At 42.5% G+C, this 23,163-nt stretch overlaps 1 protein-coding gene across 1 annotated transcript in view; it reads right to left on the bottom strand.

Annotated features, from left to right (window-relative positions):
- Positions 1 to 21,358, bottom strand: part of SMC2 (structural maintenance of chromosomes 2) — a 58,405-nt gene extending 37,047 nt beyond the window's left edge. Inside the window, exons 1-9 of the mRNA XM_059657524.1 lie at positions 21,143 to 21,358; positions 20,082 to 20,311; positions 19,302 to 19,451; positions 16,882 to 17,004; positions 15,138 to 15,176; positions 12,237 to 12,347; positions 12,014 to 12,058; positions 9,523 to 9,756; positions 9,182 to 9,331 (exon numbers count right to left, since the gene is read on the bottom strand). Coding sequence (XP_059513507.1) covers positions 9,182 to 9,331; positions 9,523 to 9,756; positions 12,014 to 12,058; positions 12,237 to 12,347; positions 15,138 to 15,176; positions 16,882 to 17,004; positions 19,302 to 19,451; positions 20,082 to 20,249 — 1,020 coding nt within the window. The 5' untranslated portion in view covers positions 20,250 to 20,311; positions 21,143 to 21,358. The remainder of the gene's footprint in view (positions 1 to 9,181; positions 9,332 to 9,522; positions 9,757 to 12,013; positions 12,059 to 12,236; positions 12,348 to 15,137; positions 15,177 to 16,881; positions 17,005 to 19,301; positions 19,452 to 20,081; positions 20,312 to 21,142) is intronic.
- Positions 21,359 to 23,163: the final 1,805 nt, after the last annotated feature.

Below are 23,163 nucleotides of genomic sequence, written 5' to 3'. Positions count from 1 at the left end.
CATGTAACAACTAAATTATAGACCAACCATCGAGAACTACCTGAAGAAAAGCTCAACAGGTCCTATGATATAAAGCAGCCATGCTGAGAATGGTAGAAAGGGCAGAGAAACAGAATAGGCAGGTCCCAAATGCTGGCAATTAAGAATCAGGAGGCCTATCTCAGCTTCATCACACTCCCCAGCCCAGGGCTCCACTGCCAGGAAGAGGAGTCCCCATAACAACTGGATGTGAAAACCAATGGGCATTGTGTATAAAAGAAACAGAGGGGTACTGGAGTCCTACCCACTGCAGGTCTTAGAGGGCCTGGACACAGACTCACTCACAATCTCACTAGCTCTGAGCCCCAACACAGCAGCTCAAAAAGCCAAAGAGACACAGGAAGAACTAACTTCAGGGCAAGGGCTGGAGGGCAAGGGCCAGGACAGTTCTCTCCCAGAGGAAAGTGCTGGCAGGTGCTACTGTTCCTATATTGAGCACCCCCCGCCACCCGCTAGTGTAGGTAGGCTCTTCATTCATCTAACACCATTCACCCTAGTAATTCCCTGAGACCCCAGTGCACCCAACTCACCCACCTAGCAGAACCTCTTCCAGCAGCTCCTAGACAGAAGGAACCTGCCTAAGCTTGAGTTGTGGACTTCCCAAAGTACACAAATTCCAAATAAGACTTGGTGTGCTCGGTACCTGTTGTTTTACTACTCCAACAAACACAAAGTGGTGACCAGTTTCTCAACTTGTTTAACTCCCATCAGATGGCCCCAAGCCTGGCACAAGCAGTGGCCAGAAGTGGCTTGGAACATAGCCTCAACTGACAAAAATCCGGCACAAGTGGCAGCAAACCTGAGCTCCCAATGTGGTGTCCACCAAAGGGTGCCAAACCCAACACTAGAGGAAGTCAGCTATACACAAGGGGATATAACTCTTGTAAACATACACACACCCAACATAGAAGCACCTAAATATATAAAGCAAGTATTGAAGAACATAAAGGGAGACAACGACAGTAATACAGTAACTGTGGGAACTTTAACACCCCATTCACATCAATGCATAGATCATCCAGACAGAAAATCAATATGGAAAAATGGCCTTAAATGACACATTAGATCAGATTGATTTAATTCTTTTAGAATGTCTGATCCAAGAGCAGCAGAATATACATTCTTTTTAAGTGAATATGAAACACTTTCTAGGATAGATCACATATTAGTACACAAAACCAGTCTTAATAAATTTAAAAGACAAATCATAAAAAGCATTTTTTCTGACCACATGGTATGAAATCAGAAATAAAATAAAATAAAAATTGAAAAACAAACACATGGAGGCTAAATAACATGCTCTAAACAATAAATGTGTTAACAAGATCAAGGAAGAAATCTAGGTACCTTAAAACAAATGAAAATGAAAACACAATGAACCAAAATTTATGGGACATAGTCAAAGCAGTTGTAAGAGGGAAAGCCACATCAATACAAGCCTACCTCAAGAAATAAAAATCTCTAACGAACAGTCTAACCTTACAACTAAAGAAATCAGAAAAAGCATTAAACAAAGCCCAAAGTGAGAAGGAAGGAAATAATAAATATCACAGTGGAAATAAACAAAGTAGAGTCTTGAAACCAAGAATTGCTTCTGTAAAAAGATAAAAATTGCCGAAACCGGTTTGGCTCAGTGGATAGAGCGTCGGCTTGCGGACTGAAGGTCCCGGGTTTGATTCCGGTCAAGGGCATGTACCTGGGTTGCGGGCACATCTCCCGTGGGAGATGTGCAGGAGGCAGCTGATCGATGTTTCTCTCTCATCGATGTTTCTAACTCTCTATCTCTCTCCCTTCCTCTCTGTAAAAAATCAATAAAATATATTTAAAAAAAAAAAGATAAAAATTGATAAACCTTTAGGCAGACTCAAGAAAAAGAGAACCCAAATTAATAAAATCACAAATGAAAGTGACAACTGACACCACAGAAATACAAAGAATTAAAAGTAAGTACCACAACAATTATTTGCAAACAAATTGGACATTCTCTTTCTCGAAGAAATTAAATTTCTAAACAGATCTGTAAATATTAATGAACTTCAATCAGTAATTTAAAAAATTCCCAATAAACGTAAGTCCTGGGTTAAATGGCTTCACAGGTGGATTCTACAGCACATTCAAAGATTTGATACCTATCCTCCTCAAAATATTCCAAAAAGTTGAAGTTGAGGGAAAGCTTTCAAACTCCTTTTATGAGACCAGTGTTACCTATACTAATACCAGACAAAAACACTTCCAAAAAAACAAAATTATAAGCCAATCTCTCTGATGAACTTAGGTGCAAAAATCCTTAACAAAATATTACCAAACCAAATTCAGCAATACTTTAAAAAGATCATACAACATAATCAAGTGGAATTTATTCCTGAAACAAGGCTGGTATACCACATGACTAACGTGATATACCACATAAACAAAATGAAGTTTAAAAATCAAATGATCACATCAACAGATATAGCAAAAGCATTTGACATAATCCAACATCTATTTAAAAACTCTCAGCAATGTGGGGGCAGGGACACCATACCTCTACATTACAAAGGCCACATAAGAAGCCCACAGCTAAATCATACTCCATGGTGAAAATGTGAAAGTTTTCCCTCCAAGATCAGGAATAAAACAAGGGTGCCCACTCTTGCACCACTTCTATTCAATACTAAAGGCCTGGTGCATGAAATTCGTGCATGGGAGAGGTCCCCTCAGCCCAGCCTGTGTCCTCTCGCAATCCAGGACCCCTCGTGGATGTCCAACTGCTGGTGTAGGTACGATCCCTGCAGTTGGACATCTGGCAGTGGGACATCCCTCTGCAACCTGGGACTGCTTGCTCCTAACCACTTGCCTGCCTGCCTGCTCAGTGCGCGTCATAGTGACCAGTCATTCCGGTTGTTCCTTCATAATGATCACTTAGACTTTTATATATATACTAGAGGCCCGGTGCACAAAAATTTGTGCACTCGGGGGGGAGGGGGGTCTCAGCGCAGCCTGTGCCCTCTCGCAGTCTGGGACCCCTCGGGAGATAACAACCTGCTGGCTTAGGCCTGCTCCCGGGTGGCAGAGGGCAGGCCCAATCCCTAGGTGCAGCCCCTGGTCGGGCTCAGAGCAGGGCTGATTGGGGAGTTGGGGCACCACCCCCTGTCATGCACAGAGCAGGGCGGATCGGGAGGTTGTGATGCCACCCTTAGTCACGCTCAGGGTAGGGCCGATTGGGGGGATTGCGAGAAGCTGTGATGCCACCCTCAGTCACGCTCAGGGTAGGGCCGATTGGGGGGTTGGGGCACCGCCCCCTGTCACACTCAAGGCAGGGTCGATGGGAGGTTGCGGCGCCACCGCCTGTCACACACAGAGCAGGGCCAATCAGGGGGTTGGGCACTGCCCCGTCACACACAGAGCAGGGCCCATCAGGGGGGTTGGGGTTCCGTACCCTGTCACGCACAGAGCAGGGCCAATCAGGGGGTTGGGGAGCTCCCCCCTGTCACGCACAGAGCAGGGCCCATCAGGGGGTTGAGGAGCTCCCCCCTGTCACTCACAGAGTAGGGCCGATAGGGGAGTTGGGGCACCGCCCCGTCACACACAGAGCACGGCGGATCAGGGGGGTGGGGCGCCGCCCTCTATCACCCACAGAGCAGGGCCAATCAGGGGATTGGGGCGCCGCCACTGTCACACTCAGGGCAGGGCCAATGGGGAGGTTATGGCTCTACCCCATCACACACAGACCAGGGCCCGTGGGGTGGGGGTTGGGGCGCCGCCCTCTATCACCCACAGAGCAGGGTCTATCAGGGGGTTGGGGTGCCGCCACTCTCACATTCAGGGCCAGGCTGATGGGGAAGTTATGGCTCTACCCCGTCACACACAGAGCAGGGCTGATCAGGGGGTTGGGGCGCTGCCCCCTGTCACACACAGAACAGGGCCGATAAGGGGGTTGGGGAGCTCCCCCTATCAGGCACAGAGCAGGACTGATCAGGGGGGGTTGGGGCGCCTTCCCCTGTCACGAACAGAGCAGGGCGGATAGGGAGGTTGTGGCCCCGCCCCCTGTCACACACAGAGCCGCAGGGCGATCAGGGGGTTTGGGCACTGCCCTGTCACACTGATCCCGGTGCTGGGAGGCATGTTACCCTTTTACTATATAGGATAGAGGCCTGGTGCACGGGTGGGGCTGGCTGGTTTGCTCTGAAGGGTGTCCTGGATCAGGGTGGGGATCCCACTTGGGTGCCTGGCCAGTCTGGTGAGGGGATGATGGCTGTTTGCAGCTGGTCACACACCCTTCAGGGTGGGGGTTCCCACTGGGGTGCCTGGCCAGTCTGGGTGAGGGGCTGAGGGCTGTTTTCAGGCTGGCAGGTGACTGAAGCTCCCAACCGCTCCTTTTTTTCTTTTTTTTTTTATTCTGGGCCAGCTTTAGCTTTAAGGCTTGGCTCCAGCTCTTAGGCCTCCGCTGCTGAAAGCAGGTTTCTGGCCCTTATTTACCTTCTGTATTTGAAACAATGTTGCGATCCTGCGGGCTGAAGCCTGGCGACTAAAGCAGGTTTCTGGGGTTTTGTTTAGCTTCTATATTTGTAACATAGTTGCTTAGAGTTGCAGCTCAGAGGCTGGCAGCGGCTAGCGGGGAACGTTGGAGTCCTCCGTCACTGAAGCAAGCAAGTCTCATGTTCGCTTTAAGCTGCCTGGCTGCCGGCCGCCATTTTGGCTGGCAGTTAATTTGCATATTGCCCTGATTAGCCAATGGGAAGGGTAGCGGTCGTATGCTAATTACCATGTTTCTCTTTTATTAGATAGGATATAGATAGTATTAGAAGCCCTAGCCAGATCAATTAGTCAAGAAAAAGAAATAAAAAGCATCCAAATTAGAAAGGAAGAAGTTAAACTGTCATTATTTGCAGATGACATGATACTATAGAGAACCCTAAAGATTCCACCAAAAAACTATTCAAATAATAAATTAATTCAGTACAATAGCGGATACAAAATTAATATTCAGAAATTGATTGTATTTTGATACACCATAATGAACTACCAGAGAAATGAAGAACACAATCCCATTTACAATTATATAAAAAAAACCCACAAAACAACCCTGGAATAAATTTAACCAAGTAAATAAATGGACCTGTAGTCAGAAAACTATGACACTGAAAAAATAAAAGAAAAAGAACAGACAGATAAATGGAAGTATATACTGTGCTCATGGAACATCATTAAAATGAACTTATTACTGAGAACAATCTACAGATTCAGTGCAAGCCCTATGAAAATTCCAATGGCATTTTAAACAAAACTAAAACAAATAATCCTAAAATTATGTGGAACCACAAAAGGTACCAAATAGCCAAAGCAATCTGGAGAAAGAACAAAGTTAGAGGTATCAAGCCACCTGATATGAAACTACTAGGTGTACTGGTTAATAATGCATATTTTTTTTCAATAGATGGAGTTACACATTTTGATATATATGCAATGTGATATGTATGCTGTTTTGTTGTATTGACAGCAACCTTCAAAACTTCCTGTCAAATTTTCTGAAGGTGTTAACATCATAGATATTTTTACGATTAAAAATGTTGAATTTCGTGCCAAAAAAGAGCATTTGCGAAGTTTTAATTCATTACTTTATTTTGAAGAAAAGTGCTGCTGAATACTTTGGGAAGCTTATGGTGAACATGCTCCATCTCAAGATACTTGTGAACACTGGTTTAAATGCTTTAAAAGTGATGATTTTGATGTGAAAGACAAAGAATGTCCAGGTCAACCGAAAAAGTTTGAAGACCAACAATTACAATCATTATTGGATTAAGATGCATGTCAAACTCAAAAACAACTTGCAGAAAGATTAAGTGTCGCTCAGCAAACAATTTCTGATCATTTACAAGCAATGGGAAAGATTTTAAAGGAAGGAAAATGGGTGCCACATCAACTGAATGAAAGACAAATGGAAAACCGAAAAGTCATCAGTAAAACGTTGCTTCAACAGCACAAAAGAAAGTCTTTTTGCATCGAATTGCATCGAATTGCACTGACGATGAAAAGTGGATTTATTTAGAGAATCCCAAAAGCACAAAATCATGGGTTGATCCAGGTCAACCATCAACATCGACTGCAAGGCAAAATCGCTTCGGAAAGAAGACAATACTCTGTGGTTGGTGGGATCAGAAAAGTGTGGTGTATTATGAGCTTCTAAAACCAGATGAAACCATTAATACTGGTGGCTACCGACAACAAATAATCAATTTGAAGCATGCTTTGATTGTAAAACAAACAGAATGTGCCAGAAGACACAGCAAAGTAATTTTGCTTCATGATAACGCACCATCACAGACCTCAAAACCAGTTAAAATTAGACCACTTTCTTATACCAGGTACAAGAACAAACTCAAAATCGATGCAAGACTTAAATGTAAGACCAAGACTTAAAAGAAAACATAGGCAGTAAACTATTTAACATCAATCTTAGCAATATATTTTTTTAAATCTATTTCTTCTCAGGAAAGAGAAACAGATGAAATAAATAGAATTACATTCTATTTAAAAAGTTTTTGCACAGCAAAGGAAAACATCAACAAAACAAAAAGACAACACTATTCAATGGAAGAACATATCTGCCAATGATACCTCTGATCTCATGGTAGGAGTTAATAAATATCCAAAATTTATAAAGAGCTCAATATCGAAAACACAAACAATCCAATTAAGAAATGGGCAGAGGACCTGAATAGACACTTCTCCAGAGGACATACAGATTGTCAATAGACATGAAAAAGCTGCTCAATGTCACTAGTCATCAAAGAAATGCAAATTAAAACCGGAGTTATCAGCTCACACCTGGGCTATCATCAATAAATCAACACACAAATGTTGGGCAAGGATGTGGAGAAAAGGGAACCCTTGTGCACTGTTGGCAGCATCATAAATTGATGCAGCTACTATGAAAAACAGTATAAAGGGTCCCCCCCAAAATTAAAAAGATAACTAACATGACACAGCAATACCACTGCTGGGTATTTATCCAAAGAAACCCAAAACACCCATTTGAAAAGATATACACCCCTATGTTCACTGCAGCATTATTAACAACTAGGGGCCCGGTGCACGAAATTCGTGCAATGGGTGTGTGTGGGGGTTGTGTCCCTCAGCCCAGCCTGCCCCCTCTCACATACCGGGAGCCCTCAGGCGTTGACTCCCATCACCCTCCAATCGCAGGATCGGCCCCTTGCCCAGGCCTGATGCCTCTGACAGAGGCGTCAGGCCTGGGCAGGGGACCCTCATTTCCCCCATCACTGGTTCTGCCCCCAGCCCAGGCCTGATGCCTCTGGCCCAGGCATCAGGCCTGGGCAGGGGACCCCCAGACCCCTCCGATTGCTGGCTCTGCCCCTTGCCCAGGCCTGATGCCTCAGCCAGAGGCGTAGACCCCCATCACCCTCTGATCAACTGATCGGCCCCTTGCCCAGGCCTGACGCCTCTGCCAGAGGTGTCAGGCTTGGACAGGGGACCCCCATCTCCCCCTGATCACTGGCTCTGACCCCTGCCCAGGCCTGAGGCCTCTGGCCCAGGAATCATGCCTCGACAGGGGACCCCCATCTCCCTCTGATCGCTTGCTCCACCCCCCGCCCAAGCCTGACGCCTCTGACCCAGGCTTCAGGCCTGGGCAAGGGGACCATCATATCCCCCCAAGCCCTGGCTCAGCCCCCTGCCCAGGCCTGATGCCTCGGCCAGAGGAGTTGACCCTCATCACCCTCTGATCACCAATCACCGGATCGGCCCCTTGACCAGGCCTGAGGCCTCCGGCAGAGGTGTCAGGCCTGGGCAGGGGACCCCCAGCTCCCCGCGGTTGCAGGCTCCGCCCCGGGCAGCGGGGACCCGCAGCTGCAGCGGCCCCGCTTTAGGCCCAGGCAAGGGACCCCTAGCTCCCGGGACTGCCAGCTTCGACCGTGTCCAGCTCCCATCGCTGGCTCCACCCCTACTTCCTGCTATCACTGGCCAGGGCGGCAAAGGCGCCTGATTCTCCGATCATGGCTGGGGGGCAGGGCAAAGGCGGCCCTGGGGCCGCCTTTGCCCTGCCCCCCAGCTCTTAGCTCCCCCCTGGGTTTCCAATCACTGTCAGTGGCAGGGGGCTTCTTCCTGCTTTCCCTTTCGCCTCCCTGCATTGTGCCTACATATGCAAATTAACCGCCATCTTGTTGGCAGTTAACTGCCAATCATAGTTGGCAGTTAATTTGCATATAGCCCTGATTAGCCAATGAAAAGGGTATCGTCGTACGCCAATTACCATTTTTCTCTTTTATTAGTGTAGATAGCCAAGATATGAAAGTAACTCAAGTTTCCCTTGAGAGTTGAATGGCTCAAGATGTGGTACATATATATAATGGAGTATTATTCAACCATAAAGAGAATGAGATCTTGCCATTTGCTACAACATGGATGGGCCTAGAGGGTATTATGCTAAGTGAAATCAAGTTATATAAATGTCTAATATCTATGTTGTACACCTGAAACAAATATAATATTGTATGTCAACAACTGTAATTTAAAAATTAAAAAACACAATACAAGCAGTCCAACTAAAATAAGAAACATCATGTTTCTGCTCAACCAACTCCATAGGCTTCCCGTGTCATTGGAAATATAGGTCAAAGTCCTTCACACTGCCTTGTAAAACCACATGTGAACCTAGATCCTATTATCTTTCCGCATTCCTACTACTTAGTGCTAACCAACAACACTGATGTTCTTGTTAGGCCCTGGGAAAATTCCTGTTTTTCTGCCTGGACCATCTTTCCCCACAGCCTCCAAATTTATCTACATGGTTCTCTGACATCCTTTGGGTCTTTAATGAACTATCACACTATGAGATCTTCAATGGCTACCCAACTTAAAAGCCCAAATTGCACCCCTCTCTCATATACTCCCAATCCTCTCCCCTGCTTTGTTTTCTATCTACATCAGTTATCACTATATAACATGCTATATACCTCATTTATTTATTTTCTTTATCATTTTCCTCACTAGAATGAAGACACAGAGGCATTGCGCATTTTTGTCACTTAGTCCTTTGCTACACACCCAACCCAAACACGTACACTTGATCCATAGCAGACACTCAGTAAATATAAATAGAATGTATACTACTAGTGACATAAAATTAAGCTTATTTGCTTACCTCAATCATATTTTTTTCCAGCTCTTTGCGTTTGTTTTCTTCGCCTGTCAGATTTTTCTTCTTGAGATCAAAGGCACTTTGAGATTTAGTATTAACTCGCTGAGCTTCTGCAAGAGCATCTTCTAAAGATCGGAGTACACCTCCAATTTCCTGTAATCAAATGTATACAATTAAATCAAAATACTTAAAATTTGTTCATGTCATCATTTTCTTATATGATTTGTACATAAGTTACTTTCTAAAAGATTAGACTGACAATGCCCAGTGAATCCTAAATAATCATTGTATATAATTTAGCATTTGTTCAGGCTATATTATGTATTTGTACATGTATGTCTAACCTTATCTTTTCTTTTTTCCAACTCCTCTATTTCATGATTAAGCGCTTTTATTTTTTTATCATTCTCAGACAATTCCTCTTGAAGCTTTTGAACTTTATCCTGCATTTCTCTTAAGTCCTCAGCTGAGCGTTCTTTGGTATCTTCAGCAAGCAAAAACTGATAAGCAATATATAAACGACTCAAATGTTCTATTTCCCTCATTACTTTTTGATACTCCAAGTAGGAAGATCTTTCCTGAAAGAGAAATCAGCAATAAAGCACAATTCAGAATTCGTATTTTTAAACAAATTTGGAAAGAATCAAACTGCAGCAACATGTATAAAATTTCCCATGACATGATAGATTTTGTCTTAGACTAAGTAATCATGGATTATAAATTTTAGGAAACCTGAAATAATATCAGAACTCTGCCTTTTTGGATAACATTACACCAAGTCTAGTGAATCCTATGTGGCTATTTCTTTTAATACATAATCAGGCAGTTGGAATTAACATAGAAATATGAATACAGATTCATAGACTGGGGTTCATAAGTCTATACATACAACATTTACAACTATCAATAATACAGCATTAATATATTTTTCTAGTCTAGTCATCCCTCTTTATTTACGAGGGATTGATTCCAGGACCCTCTGTGGATACAAAAATCTGCAGATACTTAAGTACCTTATATAAAACTAGAGGCCTGGTGCATGAAATTCGTGCATGGGGCGGTGGGGAGAAGGCGGGGGTCCCTCAGCCCAGCCTGCACCCTTTCGCAATTGGGACCCTTTGGGGGTGTCCGACTGGCAACTGGACATCCCTCTTTCAATCTGGGATGCTGCATGCACAAGTACCCAATACTATTCATACAGATAAAAGGCATCTTGCTGTTGTATGGGCAGCTACATTTTTTTTTTTTGCCCTGATTATAAAAAGTAGTACATAACATGATCCTTCAATGGCAGTAGTACCAGTTTCCCCATCTTATGGGTGGAAAAACTGAAGCAGAGAGAAGTTAAGTAAATGGCTTTGTCACATAGTTATAAGTGTCAGAATCAGGGCTGACCATAAAATGTGCAAGCCAGAGTCCATGCATGTCATCGCTGCATCATCCTGTTTTTTCAGTGTTAGAGTAGCATTGCCAGGTTTTAATTTTTAAAATCAAGAGACTGTTCCCAATATATAGGGTAGGGTCCCTAGGCCTGGCCGGTGGTCAGGGCTGATCTGTGGGGCGACCAGTGGGGCAATCTGGGGGCCCCGACTGGGGGCAGTTCCTGCATTGAGTGTCTGCCTGTTGGTGGTCAGTGCGCGTCATAGCAACCGGTTGTTCTGCCGTTTGGTCGATTTGTATATTAGGGTTTTATTATTTGGATGGCATAATACAAAGCACTCCTATTACCTAAATGCCTACCCAACATTCATTCATGTAACTTACACAATACTAAGCCTGATTCCCATAAGGGCCATCTGGGGCACACAAAGTAACTACTAAATTTCCTAATATGCAGACAAAGAAACCAATTCAGAATAAATGACCTTTTCATGTTGTCAGATTTAGAAAGAATTTGGCAAAATCAGGTGTGAAACCTAGGTTTAAACTGTAATCTAGTGTTTTCCACTAAATCATGCACACGGGGTACCTTCAAGATCACGATGTTTCAGTTTTTCAAGTGACACTTATTCTACTATATGGATTCAGAAGAACTTTGAGAATTTCAAATGATAATAAGAATTTAATAAATTCTTAAATGCCTAACTTTAAAAATGTGCTATATATGTACCTTCCCTGAAACATTGATTATGGCGTCAGAAATTGCAAAGATAGAGAAAACTTAATTACCTGGTTCAATACCTTTCATTTCCCCAAATGCTTTCAAAGTAGTAATTGTAGTGATGGCCCTTATATCCTAGAAGTTACTAAGAGTTCTGTATCTTTAAGAAATGCTGTTCTGTGCAATTCTAATTATCCAAAAAAATCTAGATTTCTCTTCAACAAAGTATTAAATTTTGGCATATCATTATCTAAGATTATCCAAAATCATTATGACTTAATAGATATAAAGTGCATGTTCTCTAGAGTGGAAGGCTGAGTATGGGGTACCAACTCTAATTCTTTATCTCATCCCAGAAAATAATCCCTAAGACAGTGATGGCGAACCTTTTGAGCTCGGTGTGTCAGCATTTTGAAAAACCCTAACTTAACTCTGGTGTCGTGTCACTTATAGAAATTTTTTGATATTTGCAACCATAGTAAAACAAAGATTTATATTTTTGATATTTATTTTATATATTTAAATGCCATTTAACAAAGAAAAATCAACCAAAAAAATGAGTTCGCGTGTCACCTCTGACACGCGTGTCATAGGTTCGCCATCACTGCCCTAAGATGTAGTACATATTTCATCCCTATGTATATGATCTTGGATACATCACAAACTGTGAGAGATTCTAGCTTGCTGTCCTCACATATATATATATATATACATATATATATATATACACATACCTCTTTTAATTTCTGAATGGTTGGAGTAATTTCTTCTTCAAGTATCTGAAAAATTAAATAAAATTTTTCAGTATGTAAACTATCATTTAAAAAATTTAAAAAAGGAGTCATACAGAAGACTGGAAAACTGAAACAAGGGAGGGGATTTCCATCTTTAGAGCAGAGAAACTTTAAATGCAAAATGACTCTCTTCTCTAAAACTGTTTTATATAAACTTAATTACCGTCTTAATTTCTTTCAGCTTAGCCTCCTTTTTTTCTATAGTTTTTTGGGCAGCTATTTTTTTGTATTCATACATCCTGGTTCCAGCTGCTTCTTCTATCATGGACAAAATCTAGAATGAGAATTGTATTGTTTTAAGAATCTAAGACAATAAATCTCATTGAAATTTACATTAATTATATCACTTAAAGCCTTGACCACACTAAGAGCTTATCAAAATAATGGCCCAAATGGATGATAAAAGATAAGTGCATAAAAATGTACATGTTAGCCATAACCTTCACATTCCAGAAACATTTCTGGCTGTCACTCCAATTCTAACATCAAACCTCATGCTATACCAGAGCACATTTCTTTTAAATTTGAAAGCCAGTAATTCCTCACTCCTCTTTTCATTCAAATATAAGCCTAAAAAAAGTAAAGGCTAACACCATTCAGCTTTCATTTTAGAAGTTTCTACTTAAAATTGTCCCAAGTAAGACCTGAGCCATTTTGTGCCTAGAAGGATGAAGCATGGCCATGCTTCAAGAACTTGGGCAAATAACTGAATTTCCTCTGTGCCTCAGGTTCTTCATCCAGAGTACTCGTAATATCTCAGAGCACTGCTAATATAATTCATGTGAAAGGCACTCTTAAAAAGGCAAATATTAATCAATTATAATTGTATAAGAAGAGAAATTTTTCCAGCACTCCGTTTTCAGAAGCTTCTACTCAGGACCAATCCCTATCTCAACAGGATTGTTCCTCTGGAACTCACTTTGAGTTCTATGTATTTGGCAGTTTTCAAATTAGAAGTTTTTCCTTAAGATGTTATCTAAAGGAAATAAACATGCCCCACATTCAAATTAGAAAGGTATTATCAATTATCAGTCTTATTAGCGCTTCTCAATAACTAATGAGCCTGTGTTCTCTAAAAAACATTCATTCCTTCATACCAACTCTTCTCAAGGGGGCGCCAAGAGAAAATACGCCCTAAGTAATCCATTATAGGCAATGAATTAATTTCACTCAGATCTTTTTCTGTAGGATTTTTCTATAGGGTTTAACTCTGATATGAAACAGCGGTTGAGGAAAATTGCTTTACACATTCAAAATTTATTTTAACATTGGGCACATAAAACTCCTAGAAGAAAGCATAGGTCGTTAGCTCCTTGACATCCTTGCCATCATTATGATGTCAGAAGCTGCAAAAATTACAGAGAAAACTTAATTATTTGGTTCAATACCTTTCATTTCCCCAAATGCCTTGAAATTAGTTAACTGTAGTGATGGACCCTGGTATCCTAGAAGTTACTCACTCTACCAACAATAGTTACTAAGAGTACTGTAACTTAGCAATGACTTTTTGGATTTGACACCAAAAGCAAGTACAAAAAAAGCAAAAATTAACAAGTGGGACTACATCAAACTAAAAAAAACTTCTGCACAGCATAGGGCACCATCAACAACATGAAAAGACAACCTATGGGAGAAAATACTTGTTAATCATGTACCTGAAGAGGTGTTAATATTCAAATACACCAAGAACTCAATAGAAAAACACACAAATAATCCAATTCTAGATGGGCAGAAAATGTGCGAATATTTTCCCACAGAAGACAGATGGCCAATAGGTAGATGAAAAGGTGCTCAACAATACTAGTCATAAGGAAAATGCAAATCATAACTACAATAATATGTAATCTCATACCTGTTAGGATGGTTATTATAAAAAAGACAAGAAATAAAAAGTACTGGCAAGTACATGGGAGAAAGGGAAAATCTTGTGCACTGTTTGTGGGATTGTATATTGGTGTAGTCACTGTGGAAAAACTTCCCAGTTTGGAAGTTTCTCAAAAAATTAAAAATAGAACTACCACATGACGCAGCAATTCCATTTTGGGGTATTTATGCTAAGGAAAAACACTAACTTGGAAAGATATTTGCACCACCATGTCCAATGTAGCATTTACAACAGCCAAGACATTGAAACACTTAAGTGTCCACTGATAAATTAAACAGTGAGGTACACAGGCATACCTCACTGTATTGCACTTCATAGATGTCCTACTTCTTACCAACTGAAGGCAAGACCCTCCACCAGATGATTTGCTTTATTGTAGTGGTCTGGAACTAAACCCACAATAACTCTGAGGTATGCCTGTATATATGATGGAATGTAATTCATCAATTTAAAAAAAGGAAATTTTGCTGTTTGTGACAACATGGAAGGACCTTGAGGGCATTATGCTAAACGAAGTTCAGAGAGAGAAAGACAAATACTGTATTATCTCACTTATATTCTTTCTAAAAAGAAAACAAAAACCAAACTCATAAAGAGAACAGATTGGTGGTTGCCAGAGGTAGGGGACTGGAGGTGGGTGAAATATGTGGTCAAAAGGTATAAACTTCCAGTTATAACATTTATAAATCATGAAGATACAATGTATAGCATGGTGACTTTAGTTAATACTGTATTTGAAAGTTGCTAAAAGAATAAACTTTAAAAGTTCTCATCACAAGGAAAAATTATAACTGTGTGGTGATGCTAAAATACTATAATGATCATTTTGCAATATATACATATTGAATCATTATGTTGTGCACCTGAAATTAACATCAATTATATTTCAATCAATAGTTTTTAAAATCTGTTTAACATTGTCTCACACCTTTTGTTATAAATCCTGGGGTTAGGATTATTGACTCCAATTTATGGATTAAAAAGCTAAGGCTCAGATGGTTATGTTATAAAATTAAAATAAAATATTGGGCAAATGTTGAAAAAAGAACTACTTTCTTTACTAATCATTCGTACATGTTTTCAAGAATAGAAGAAAGCATACTAAAAATTGATTATCTAGAAGATTAAAACAATATATAATTATTACTATTTTTACTGTCCATTAAGTAGTTCTCTTACCTCTGGAGGTTTCATATTCAACACTTTTGTGATTCGGCCCTGTAAATAAAATGGTAAACTTACCATAATGATAACAAGTTAAAGGCATATATGTTTATCTGCACTGAAGCTATTGTATCCTAATACATCAATCTTCTGGGAGTTCTTTTTTCTGTATCAGGAGTGGGGAATGTCCAGCCTGTGGACTGTATAATATGCCCGCGAAATCATTTGGTCTGGTCCTGCCCAGGCATTAGGGGTGAGTTAAATGTTTGGCCAAATATAGCAGGCTAATTTTTTTAAGCTGACAATTTTGTATGGCCCAGGAATGATGTTATAAATACCCAAATGGCCCTTGACAGAAAAAAGGTTCCCCACTCCTGTTTTGCACACAATAAAAGATGTTTCTTTTATTTGAGACTGAAGGTATCTTATAATTCTAGAGTGATACAAATTACAGAAGTTAATAAATGATAGATACAAAGTTAACTCTGCCCAGATTTCTGCAACAGTTAATACTATTAATATAGAACTTGCCAATTTCAAAACAGGCATATCAATAAACTTTTAGCATAATTATTGAATATTTCCTGGTCTTTTTGAAAGACAGCCATCCAAAATAATTTCTAGAAATAGACTGCATACTTCTAGGCCAAGAGTAGGAAACTTTTTTTCTACCAAGGGCATTTGGATATTTATAACATCATTTTCGGGCCATACAAAATTATCAACTTAATATTTAGTCAAACATTTAATTAACTCATCACTAATGCCTTGGCAGGGCCAGACCAAATGATTTCCAGGGCCTTCTATAGCCTGCAGGCTGTTTTAGGCCTTAAATAGAATAGTAAAATGTTTTCTTTCAATGCTAGAAAAATCACCAAAATCATTCAGAGACAAAAAAAAAAAAAAAGAAAAAAGAAAAAAAAAAAGACCTGCTATTCAACTCTCAAGAGAATATTACTTAAGATTTAGTTTCATTTGAAGTAAATTTTCAGTTTTGAGGCTGTGATGTATTGAAAATAATTTTATTTTGGTATCATCAGGATCCTGCCATTGATCTTGCCTTAACTTTCTCAAAGGATAGCTGGATGGGTCAAGTGAGATAATATAAAGGCAAGATAACATTAATTCTTATTTTTCATTTGGATAAGTCTCGAAAGAAGAAAATTATTTAAAATTTAATATATAGCCGAAACCGGTTTGGCTCAGTGGATAGAGCGTCGGCCTGCGGACTGAAAGGTCCCAGGTTCGATTCCGGTCAAGGGCATGTACCTGAGTTGCGGGCACATCCCCAGTGGGGAGTGTGCAGGAGGCAGCTGATCGATGTTTCTCTCTCATCGATGTTTCTGACTCTCTATCTCTCTCCCTTCCTCTCTGTAAAAAATCAATAAAATATATTTTTAAAAAATTTAATATATATTTAAAATAAAATACTTTAATCCAATATTTTTAAATGAAATACTAAGACAACATTTAAAAATTTTTTATAGAGTGAGCATGTATTGTTCTTCTAGTAAGTAACCAAGTAAATCGAGGAAAATTACTTCTAGATGTTCTTCAAAATTCAAATGTATACAACACTTTAGAACACATCAGTACAAATAACTTAAAACCCCATTTCTTAACAGGTGCCCAAAGACCAACAGAATAAATAAAAAAATGGAAAAGTCCAAAAAGAAGCACTTTCCCTTTTGTATAACTTAAAACAATAAAAAAAGTCAAAACCATTGTGAAAGAGATAAAAGGATCACAAATAGAATACCTGCATGATGAGAAAGTGAGGGTTGTTAACGTTAAGGCCAACAGAACAAAAGAGATCCTGTACTCTGGTATTGTTTGCATTTACTCCATTGATTAAATATTTATTTCTGCCACCAATGACCACCTAAAAAGAAAGGTATTTTTAAAGATATAAACACACACACATCTTGAACTATGATAATAAACTCCCAAATATATTATCATGCATTTGTTTGTTTTGTCCAACTGATAAATAAAACCAATCCTGAGCAAAACCACTCTGCAGGAAATGTGACATGGTCGAGAAAACATGAGGTTGAATCAGAACAATTGCTTTCTAATCCAGAGACTTTTACTAACAAGTTATGTAACCACTTACAAATCTCCTAATGTCCCTACACTGGACTGGGTCTCTAGGTCACTTCTTGCTTTGTTTCCAACATATTTTTTAAAAATATATTTTATTGATTTTTTACAGAGAGGAAGGAATAGGGATAGAGTTAGAAACATTGATGAGAGAGAAACATTAATCAGCTGCCTCCTGCACACCTCCTACTGGGAATGTGCCTGCAACCAAGGTACATGCTCTTGACTGGAATCAAACCTGGGACCTTTCAGTCTACAGGCCGATGCTCTATCCACTGAGCCAAACTGGTCAGGGCTCCAACATATCTTTATCCTTGATTATCCTCTTCCTGCAATTTTTCCACTCGGTGTTTAACCCCTCTTCCTCCACCTTTTTGTTCCCAAAGAAACCAAAATCAGATACGAAAAAACTAAAGATAAGCAGTTTGATATCAATCCTTAAAAGATTGTAAAGGGGATTAATAAGGACATGACTTGTGAATACTTGCAAGAAAAGGAGTAAAATGGAGTTCCAGCATGGGTTCATTAAGAACTTACATCAGACACCAGTTTGTTTATATTCTACTATAGCACTCACATTGTCATGTATTGGGTATGACTGTCTCACTCATATTTTGAGGTCCTTAAAGACAAGATCTATTTCTCATCCTTAATTCTCCCTGTTATTTCCCAATGCATTCAAGAATGCTCAGCATACATCAAGCACTTAATAAATACTGAGTAAAGTTAATTTTTCTTTTCCTGACAGGATTATTAGGCTGATAGAACATATATTAATATACTTGAATTACAGACCTAGTACATCCATACTAGTAATTTAATGAAGTCTTTGCAATAAGATACAGACATATGGACCACATGAGGACAGGGACTTTAGACAGATTAGTTGCAGACTTAGTGAAAATTCCTAAAGAGTGATTATTTGATAGATGCTTAATGACATAGAACAGGATTCTGTCACATCATAGTCAATGCTTTTTTAATTTGTTTTTAAACCAGAGACTTTCATTAAAACAGAGAGGGATATGTGTAAGTTACATACACTAAGGCGGAGAATAAATGGGAGTCAGAACTTTTAAAAACAAAACCTCGACAAACTAAAAACACCTATATAATAAAAGCCTAGCAACTGAAACGGCGGAACGACCATGGCCCCTCATCCTGGCCGGCTACACCCCAGCGAGTGGTTAGGTCTGATCAGGCAGGCACGTGAGCAGTTAGGGGAGATCAGGCAGGCAGGCAGAGGTGGTTAGGGGTGATCAGGCAGGCAGAGGCAGTTAGGGGTGATCAGGCAGGCGAGTGGATAGGGGGCCAGCAGTCCTGGATCGGGCCTAAACCAGCAGTTGAACATCCCCCAAGGGGTCCCGAATTTTGAGAGGTTGCAGGCCAGGCTGAAGGACTCCCCCACCCCCCTGCATGAATTTCGTGTACCGAGCCTCTAGTTGACTATAAGAAAAAAGACTTTTAAGGGGAAATATAAGGTCCTGCATCAGTTTCACAAACCTGCTTGCATACAGAAATGGCAATAACATAGCACACATGAAAAAAATTAGTGCAATTTTAAGTAAATCAGATATGAATTCATAAGGTATTATTAACTTTCCAGGGTCATAACATTTAGACATACAGAACACTTAAATATTGCTCTTTGTACCCTCAATAGAAGTTGGATTAATATATGAAACTTTAAGACAGCAATTATGCTCATTATATTGTTCAAGCTCTAGCTGGACCTGTCCAAAACCAGAATGGGTTACCGTAGCAGATGGTAAGATCTCAAGTACTGTTACGAGTTCCAGCACAGACAGAGAGGATTCAGCTATGGTTCAAGACTGAAGCACGGCTGAGTGCTTATAATAATAGATGACTTTTCAAATTCCTGTCAATCCTCATGGTAAATGGTAAGATTTGCATGGTCAGATTTTAACATGAGGAAGACATTTTTAAGGAATCGAGTCAGTATTCAATGCATAGATTTCTCACATACAACACTCCTCTCCCCATTAAAGTCCTATCACCAAAACACAGAGCAGACATGCAAGTTCTTAGGTATCCAAATATTTCTTAGCTACTTACCTGCCTTGTTACTGTAATTTCATCATGAACTTCAAATCCTAAAGGACTTTGCTTTTTATCAGAATTGTCAAAGGTGATTGAGACTGAGGCTTTAGTAATACCAGCCTGCCCATTTTTGTAAACTAAATCTTGTAAATTAGAAGCCCGAACCTAAAATTAAAAAAAAAAAAAAGTTTATCAATTACAAAACCCCATATTGCACAAAATGGCACTAAAAAATGGGTTTCCTGATATTTGGAAAACCACCCTTATAGTATTATCCATCAAGTAACCAAGGACAGGCAATGGGGCCAGGAAAATAGCAGCAACCTCAATGAGTCCATCTTTCCGTAGGAATTTTTCAACTTTAAATTTAATTGTTTTTTACTCATTTCTTAACAAAAGTTCATTTAAGGTACTCAAGGGTATACAGATCTAAGAATTTCACTATTCATCCAATCCCATTAGCAGACCCTGAAAAGGCATTTTAACCTTGGAGGCGGGGTGGGAGGAGGGGGCACAGAATACAGACTCTGGAATGGGCCTGACTGCCTTAAAGTAAGAATACCTGAGTTTGAGTGTTGCTCCAAATAACATAAGAGAATGAACCTTATGCAACCCACCTAAGTTTCTGGTTTCTCACCTTAAAAAACTGAGTAATAATCCCTACCTTTAAAGGGCTGCAGTGAGACAGAATTCCCATAAAGTAAAAAAAAAAATGCAACTACTGGCAATAGTTTCCGAGTTCAGCGAGGATTCCCCAAACTTAAATTCACATACATCAGAAAGTTTACACTTTACCTGAGACAGATTGGAGATGCCCAGCAAAAAACAAATGGAGTCCAATATGTTGGATTTCCCACTGCCATTTAAACCCGTGATAGCGTTGAAGAGGGGGTCAAAACCATTGACTTCAGTCCTCTGAGCATAGGACTTGAATCCTTCGAGAATGATGGACTTAATGTGCATTTTCACGACTGACTTGGACAGGTAAGCCTTTGCTAGGAATCCAATGGGCCGCAAAGGAAGTTCTGTACGAACAGAAACAACAACACACGCGCGGGATGAAAACCTGGAACCCTATGCGGCGCATGCCAGACTCACACCGAATGACAGCTCAACAGAAATAGAGCAGCAGCCTGCCAACCCGAGCTACTTCCCCGGGTGCAAAGATCTCCTTCTCCAACTTAAAAACATGCAGGAGTTGGTCCGTACCTGGAGACTAATTAACCCATTAATTCAACCTGGAGGTCAGCTACTCCTCCAGACTCACCTTCCACCGTTATAACACCCGGCCAACAGACCACAGGTTATTTCCCAGGCCGGTCATTCCCTCTGCCCCGACGCTCCTCGCCCACCCCGGCGTGGCTCCCTCCTTTACCACTCGCGTCCCTGCCCACAGGTCACCTTACTGCAGGTCCCTCCTGACTTCTCTGTAGAAATCCACTTTGTAGCACCCCTACCCCCTACTCTGCTTTCTTTTTCCTTCATTGAACTTAGAGGCGACACTAAACAGTATGTATTTACTCGTCTACCCAACCTGTCATCACCCAAGTTCCTAAAGGATCTTCGCCCCCCGCCCCCCCCCCCCGCGCTGGGTGCTCCCACAGGCCTGACTCCTGGGCGTGCGCGCGGAGTGGGGAGCATCCGTAAATATTGATTACACACACGAATCCCACGTATCCTCCAGCCTCCTGCTTCCACTCAGGCTGTTCCCTCGCCTCACCAGGCCTGTCAACACTCCCCCGCCACACTCCACGGCTGGAGAGGAACTGGCCATTCTGCCGGGAACCCTGTAGGGCTAATTTTAGCCCGAGGTCCCTCCTTGCGGCTCTCCCCGCTCCCGGCCCCGCGGCCCCCACCTGCTGCAGGAATGCCAGGCTAGGCCCCACCGGCCGCGCGCCCGCCCGCCCGCCCGCCTCGCAGCTGGTCCGGCCGCCTGCGCTCGAGGCCCCCACACGCGCTTCCTGCTCACAAGGGCGGAGAGCGGGCCAACCTGGCCCGACTTCGGGCGCTAGAAACCGGCTCCCACCATGGCAGATGCAGCACTCGCCCCGGGTCCGCGTCCCTGCCGGAAATATTTATACCTTTGAATTTCGGCGCGAGCGAAGGACCCCACCTCCTCCGCTTAGTCCATTGGCTGATGCCTAGGAGATGCCTGACTCGGAGGGTTCCATTTTTCCCTCCCACCGAACAATCAACGTGACAGGGAGATAGAAAAAAGGGTGGCGACAACGTCGGCTCCGGGGCTGCGATGGCGCGGGCCTGCGGGCTAAAGGAGCGGGTGGCATGTGCGGAGGCCGGCGTCAGGCACACCCCGGGCAGCCCCACCTCAGCCTCCGGGCCTGGCGCTCCGCGGGACCCGCCCCGTCTCAGGCGCCGCCTGGCCACCGCCGCGCCCCGGAGGCCCCGTCCCCGCCCCCGCTTGGGTTTGGCGGGCTCGGTGGTACCTACAGCTCCCGCCTCAGAGCGACAGGGGCCGGAGGCTGGGACCGGGTTGGCTCCTATTCCTCAGAACTGGAAGCTGAATTTGGGCTGAGAAGGCGCCGGCCTCTGACGCCTCTGTGTCGCATTCTGGCTGCCCCTCGCCGACCCGGGTTCTGGCGGCCTTTCCCTCTGGGGTTTCCGGTCCGACGGGACGGCACCGGGCGATTCTATTCAACCGAGAAATTGTGTGGGCGGGTGGCAGGTGCGGGACGAATAGGTGTTCCCTCCTTACCCTGCCAAGCTGCTTAATCATAAGCCATGGCCAACTAACATTTCAGAGGATTCTTTTGGGGAACATGCTGACGACAGCTAACTTTTTTTTTTTTTTTTTTGAGCTCCGGGTTCCAAGGGTTTCTAAAAGCCCCGTAGCCACCCTTTGAAATCGGTGATACTGCTCTCGTTTTACACAGGAGCAAACTGGGTCACAGAGTTAAGCAACGTTTTCCGAGTGGTAAGTGGAGAAGCTGGGGCTCGTCCCCACCCAGTCTAGCAGCGCGCGCCCTTAAATATCTCATAGTCCCCTTCAATAACTCATAGTCCCCTTCATTCCGGGAACCGGGTGCCACTGGAACCATGTGCATGGTTTTCTCCTTTAAAAAATATCAGCCCCCTATTCCCCCCCCCCCCCCATGTGACTCTGATTGAGTGTGAGCCTATGAACCAGGAGGCCAGGGTGTGACTCCCATCAGGGCACAGGCCCGGGGTGCAGGCTCCCAGCAGCCAGGCTTGTTTCTCATCATTGACGTTTCTATGTCCCCTCCTGTCTCTGAAATCGGTTACACACACACACACACACACACACACACACACACAGGCCGTTTCCCTGGAGTGCGGCACATCGATACCAATGAGTTATGCGGGCGAAAGGGGCCCCATGCGAACCTAACTCGGGGAAGGCCCGCGTGGAGGCCTTGCAAACGCAGACCTGAATCACCACAAAGGATGGCCTGGAGTCAAAGCCTGTAAGTAAAAGGCAGTTGACAGTGGGTAGTGTGTCCCAGGCCAGTATCTTCCCTGACAGTCAACTTGGATCTTTACTGAGCCGATCGCCTCACCTCTTTGCATCTAAGATAACCTGCCTGCCGGAGGTCAGGGGAACCTGCAACTTCCCTTTTCTGGACGCTCGGCACAACCAATGGCGCCAGGGCGAGACCACAGGTTCCCTCCCGTTACTGTTACCTGTGAGTTGTTGGCTGTTAACTGCCCGCACCCGCCTATGTAAAAGAAGCACCCATGTAAAAAAAGCACGTGTCGATCGTTTTTCTTTGTATCCAGTCCCAGAGGCCTCCCCCCCACCGCCCCCCCACTCCTTTGCGCTCTCCCCCTCCCTGTTCTAACACCAGTAGATTTCACATAACCTACTCCAGTCTCCACCTTTGGTGGTAATTTACAGAAA

Source organism: Myotis daubentonii, chromosome 11 (genome assembly GCF_963259705.1).
Source record: "Myotis daubentonii chromosome 11, mMyoDau2.1, whole genome shotgun sequence".
NCBI lineage: Eukaryota > Metazoa > Chordata > Mammalia > Chiroptera > Vespertilionidae > Myotis > Myotis daubentonii.
This window is presented reverse-complemented; position numbering and strand designations above follow the sequence as displayed.